Below are 6,141 nucleotides of genomic sequence, written 5' to 3'. Positions count from 1 at the left end.
GGAATGTTTCCACTTCGTCCAACCTGAGAGGCAAACAAAATGAAAGAAACTCATATACATAAGCATTGTTTTACCTGAAAATGTTCCCTTACGGGCCTGAGTCATGACCCTAATATTAAATTCACTGTTTAAAAGATACTGGCTCTTAATTTTAACTCCAATTTATCAGTTCAGAAAGAAGTGAAACCTAATAATTCCCATAATTGATGCTCACCCGCTCGTTGCGATCTGCACAGAAGAGGCGCGTGTGATGGCGTTTCTGTACGACGATGAAGGTAATCCCTGGCTGATATTCCTTCTCCAAACTGATGCAGGCCTCCCGGATAGCCAGCAGCTCATAGTACAGCACCTACACAGAAAACCACAAGTATTCAAATTACCAAGTAAAAACATTAGTTTTTTTTTTTTTACAAACAGGTGTGACAGCAGAGAAAGGTTGTACCTGTCTGAACTGGCCCTCTGACACCCCATCCCTATAAAAGATGATTCTGGTTGGCTTGTAGCGGGTTGATTTGTAGAACTGGATCAAGAGTTCTCGCACCATAGAGGCTAAGTCCTGGATGATCTCCTGTCTGGGCTTCTGTACTCGCACTGTAGCACAGTACCTGCTGGGGTGGGCATCCATACTGCCCACCACCTGTAGAGGGAGAGACGTGTCAGAAACACCATTTTCTTTGAACAGCAGCATACTATGAACATGAAACTGAAGCCCTAAAATCACATTAGAAACTCTGGAGTGCAACCTTTTACAGCAGGTTTACTGCAGGTACAGCTTTGTTTTACACAATCAACAGCACAAAAATGGTCAAATCACAACAAGCACTAGCACCAAAATGACAGCTCATAAGCCAGATGTATTTCAAGAGGATTATCTGCAGGCTGTGGTCCCAGGCTGTGTATTTTAAATGAAGAGAAAAGCACAGATTGTTGGCAAAGGAGCTTTGTCTGCAGTGAAGCCTCACCGCTGCAATAGATGGCTTTTTCCCATCTCCTGCTGGAGGATGAGTGACATCTGCCCCGAGGAAGATGACGGGCTGCTGGAACACAGAAGGTCTGCATGGACGAGAAGAGACAAAATTATCTTCCAACTAATCCATCATGCAATGACACAAGCATTCCCTCAGACATCAAAAGCACAAAGAGATACTGGTGTGAGCCTGGAGGAACAACAACATTTACAAACACATTAGTCAAGTACGCAGCTGTCTTGTGCCTTCCAAAGGGCAGAGAAACTTACAAACAAATTAAGAATGTAACATCAGGGATTTGTGTTATGGTAATAAAACAAAAAACACAGACCGCCTTCTTTTGTTTTTACATGCCGTGCTGTGATTTTACCGTTGGTGTGGAACCAGGATGTTGTTGATGCCTCCCAGCTTGACATTGATCTTGAGGCAGAGGTTGGAGAGGGTCTGAGGGGATGTCTTCACCACATTCTTCACCTGGACACACTGGGTGGCCATACCAAGGAGGGTGTCTCCCACCCGCTTCACCTCAGCTGGGGGGGTCACAGATCACAGTGACTGAACACACTCTTATGCCTCACAAACTTGATTAAAGTGATGCTACTTTATGTTATCTCTACACAGGGTAGCACTGGCCTTTACCTTTGGGTTAAAAGTTTGGATCTGACCCATCTTAACCGGCTTTTATGGTTACTGTTGTTGTTTCAATTTCTAATTTCAAATACTGTGTTTGGTTTAGAAAATATTGTCTCCATACCATAGACAGGGGTTTTGCCAGGCAGAATTACAATGATAAGCTGCAGCCCGGCATAGGTGTTCTTCAGGTGTCTGAACATCGGCTCCACACTGTCCGCTCCCTGGGCATATTTACAGAAGCAAGGCTGGCCTTGGATTGGCATCCCAGCATCCTTTGAAATTTTCCGCAGCTGGTCTGTGAATATCCTGAGAAGAAAAGAAATGCAGCATTCTATATTAAAGCTTTAACCCTGTGTCTGTGAGGTCAGGGATTTAACATATGCACCAGCAGAATATTGGTTTATTGCCATTTATGAACAGAAACTGTATTCATTGCTTTTACATAATCAAGTAATCTTACTGGGATTAAAGTATATAATAAACTATTTTATGACAGACAATGTTGCATACTGGGCTGTTTGTGCTGTAAGCCAGCCCAGGAGATTGAACTTGGTAGTGTACACTGCAAAAAGCAGGGCAGCGGCTAGAACAGGCTTTAAGCCTTTCCAGGACTGGGAGCCTTGGAGTAAACCTAGTTATGAGTGAAAGGGGTGTGTTTATGGTTTTACTGAAAATAGAAAGTCACTTTGGTGCCTTGAAGTTTCTTTGTGAATAGAATTAGACCTAGATTTATATAAAAACACATTTGACTGGTTTCTTGTAATGGGACTGTCTTCATCTCATCTTTTAAACCTCAGTTTTAAAAACCTGCATCAAACTTCCTTGTATCACTCTGTTCTTTAATGTTAGTGCTAGTAATTAACTAAGCAATGCAATAACAGTCAATTTTGCAAGCTCACTTGAGGATCTCTTCTCGGCACTGCCTCTGGGTGGCAAAGCAGGCGATGGCCCACATCTTTATCTCCACTCCGGTATGAAACTGCTTCCCCCTCATGTCCCACACCCCGTGGCTGGGTGTGGCCACTGTGCGGTTCTGCAACGACAGTGCAGGGTTGATCTGCTGGGGCTGGCAGTCACACAGACACATACAGTACATAGACACACAGACAGTGTATGAAGTCAAAGGTTAAAAGGATTCCAGCTGCCAACAGGATTTCAGGATCAACTGACTATTTAACTGAGTGACTGTTTCATCATAGTATTAGACATTAATTCTTATCTTTTATCTGGAAATAGGCTGTACACATTTTTTATGATGAACATGCAAAACAGCAGACAAGTGTAGAAGAACATGAATCCAAAATTCAAAGTAAATGTTCTCAGAGAAAAAGAGCAGAAAAGATGTGCATGATAAATATGGTATTCAGTGAACGTCCAAAATTCAAAGTAAACGTTCTCAGAGAAAAAGAGCAGAAAAGATGTGCATGATAAATATCAGAGAAATATGGTATTCAGTGAACACACATTGGACATGAAAAAAATAAATGTACCTACAGATTGTAAATCACAGGGTTTCTCCACAGAAAATGTGTGGTTCTTTCCAGATGTTGTGTTATGTTTTTCACAATATGCCAATCGCTGCATGAAAGGATCATAACATCATCTGAGATTCTGGTTTAGGCACATAAATTCCAAGCCATTAAAAGGTGTCATACTATTTGGTTTGGATTTTCAGCCCATCTTGTGCACTTTTGCTTTCACTAGGTGTAGAAAACACTGCAGTGTCAAACACACACAAAGACATGCTGAAGACACACACGCAAATGAAGCATGATTTAAAGAGGAAGGTACCATAAAGGGTTCAGAGCTCACCCTGCCGCCATACTGCAGCATGGGGGCCGGCAGGACACGGCCCGTCACCTGAGCCATTTCATCACGCACTCGGAACTGGAACTCCTGGACAAACGGGTCGGCCTCGTAATTCGCACTCCGCACCTGGGAAGAGAATTTTTATTTAACAGGAAACAAATGGAAGCTTCATTTTGTACTGTTTCTCCTCAGGATCCTCACCAGCCTACTGATCTCCTCCTGTCTGTCTGGTGCAGAGCGCGCTGTTGCTTTGATCATGGTTGATGTCTGGTTATCCGTTAGTTTTTTAATACAACGCTGTCCCGCTACAATGTTGCACACCTAAATGAGGAAAAAATAAATAAAATTCAAGTTAACCCAGTTCTTCATCCAGGCTGAACTGCCTTTTTACTTGACCTCAGTCAAACTGAAATTGTGTTCAATTTAGCCCATTTCTGGTTGGGTACACGTTTTCTCTTGCCATCTTTGTGAATGTAGCTAATCATCTGGTCAGGAAAATTACACCTTTTTTATCTCACCTACAAAGCTTTCATTAGTACACTGGTGGAAACAGCTGTCAGTGTGTGCAGCACAGGGCCTATATGATTAGCTAAACAAATCTGTGGGGGCGACATATCAGAGTTGTAGAACCAGGCTAACTTATAAACGTCAAGACTCGACACTGTTAACCGGCAGGTTGTATCCAAACACAATCTCAGGTGCACTAGAATAATTTAACTTCCATAGACCTTTTTTCAGGCATTTGACAATGGAATCATATAGTCACCATCAGTCCTTACCTCCAGGGGCAGGTAGGTGTGTTTCTGTTCCTGGCCCACCTGCAGACAAGGCATGTGGGGATACTTCAGCTGCAGATTGTACTTCTCCCTGAAGTACTGTGCCACTGTGCGTTCGACTGTCTGACCGTTCTATGATGAGAGAAAAAAAAAAAAAAAAAAAAAAAAAAAAAAAAAAAGAACCTCTTATTAATATAAGCCAACTACAGCTTTCACTGCGGGTTAACAGCTAATGGGGGAGTGATGTGGAAACGCACGTCTGGAGACTGGCAGGGCGTCGTGTCACATTGCAGACCCTGTACTTCCTCCGCATGGTTCCACAGTGTGTCACTTCCACTTTAAGACCTGTGAAAATATAATCAATAAAAAGTATCAGTAAAACTTAAGTGACTGAAACTTTTATTCAGTGAGTGGAACAACTGAAAGGCTTAAACTCCATAACCGAGTTCTCTTTAGACAGGCTTTTGGTGTTTAATCTGTTTTATTTGCCCCGAAGGGACGTTGTTTAACTTGTTGTCTTATGCTATTTGCATCTTGATAGGGAAGTTTTTTTATTGCTCCTGTTTTGTAAATTTGTGTTTTATTCTGTTTAGGTTTTATTGTTTTAGTAATGTTTTCTATTTGCTCCACATGTTTTACTGTTCAGCACTCTGTGCTCCTCGGAGTTGTAATAAAGCTTTATCATTATTATTATTATTATTATTATCTCATGAGATAAGTCCATCGTCATACCACTATGAATAAGTATAACATGTCTGTAAAATCCAGAACAGAATTTAAAACCCTTCTCCTAACATACAAAGCCCTTAATGACAGGGCTCCGTTGTATCTTAAAGACCTTATCATTCCAAGGGAGCACTTCACTCTCAGAGTGCAGGTTTACTTGTGGTTCCCTAGAGTCTACAAAAGTAGAATGGGAGGCAAAGCCTTTAGCTATCAGGCTCCTCTCCTGTGGAACCAGCTCCCAGTTTCAGTTCAGGAGGCAGACACCCTCTCTACCTTTAATATTAGACTTAATTTTTTTGATAAAGCGTATAGTTAAGGCTGGTCAGCTGGCTCCTCTCGATGTGGAGAAAGACCGTTTCTACTCTGAGCCCCTCCCGGGTGACCGAGCTCCTCACCCTATTGCTAAGGGTGCGCCCAGCCGCCCTGCGGAGGAAGCTCATTTCAGCCGCCTGTATCCGGGATCTTGCCCTTTCGGTCATGACCCAAAGCTTTGAGCTTTATTATTATTACTTCAATTACTGAGATTCACTTGTACCTCCTTTACACATAAATAAACTGTCAAAACCTACAGAGGATCTAACATTCACGAGTCAAACGCTGTACCAGGCGAGGCCTGTGGTGTGGGGACTGCCTTTCCTTGGTGACATACCTTTGATCTCTTTGGTGAACTTGACTCTGTGGGAGTCGGTGAGCGGGCGGGGTTGCTCATCAATGTTGTGAATGTCCAGGACCTCACACATGAACTGGATGACTGGCTGGGCTTTATAAAAGGCAGTGGCCGACACTGAAATGATACAGAATAAGGTCACACTGTGAAGAATGACACCAAAAACAGAGAAGGTTTATTTAGAGCCGTGTGTAACAAATGTTATTTTTTTAGGACAACTGTTCAGGCAAATGTCGATGACCAGTGCCTGAACATTAAAAGAATTGCAGAAAGTTGACTGGTTCAAACAAGATCGACATGACACTTAAGCTTTGTGCAAAACACAGCTGTTCATGAGTTAAGATAAAGTAACATTTTACATTGATCAGCAGTCATTAAACTGCATATTCAGAGAGAATTTGTAATTCCTTTGTTAGAGGTGTTATCTAACCTTGTTTGAACCAGACACTTTTTAAAAAGTTGGATTTGCACAATATTTGTATAACAGAGCTGGGATTGAAATACACATATTTGGTCCTAAATGTGTTGAAGTTAAAGGAAAGGTTTGCCATTGTACTTTTTC

At 42.1% G+C, this 6,141-nt stretch overlaps 1 protein-coding gene across 1 annotated transcript in view; it reads right to left on the bottom strand.

Moving 5' to 3' along the window:
• The window catches only part of ago3b (argonaute RISC catalytic component 3b), a 13,674-nt gene that overhangs the window by 1,978 nt on the left and 5,555 nt on the right, over positions 1 to 6,141 (bottom strand). Inside the window, 11 exon segments of the mRNA XM_020597528.1 lie at positions 215 to 349; positions 443 to 637; positions 963 to 1,053; positions 1,339 to 1,498; positions 1,723 to 1,907; positions 2,501 to 2,634; positions 3,414 to 3,536; positions 3,612 to 3,731; positions 4,190 to 4,337; positions 4,444 to 4,531; positions 5,562 to 5,696. Of these exon segments, the coding sequence (XP_020453184.1) occupies positions 215 to 349; positions 443 to 637; positions 963 to 1,053; positions 1,339 to 1,498; positions 1,723 to 1,907; positions 2,501 to 2,634; positions 3,414 to 3,536; positions 3,612 to 3,731; positions 4,190 to 4,337; positions 4,444 to 4,531; positions 5,562 to 5,696 (1,514 nt within the window).

Source organism: Monopterus albus, unplaced genomic scaffold (assembly GCF_001952655.1).
Source record: "Monopterus albus unplaced genomic scaffold, M_albus_1.0 scaffold34.1, whole genome shotgun sequence".
Classification (NCBI taxonomy): domain Eukaryota; kingdom Metazoa; phylum Chordata; class Actinopteri; order Synbranchiformes; family Synbranchidae; genus Monopterus; species Monopterus albus.
This window is presented reverse-complemented; position numbering and strand designations above follow the sequence as displayed.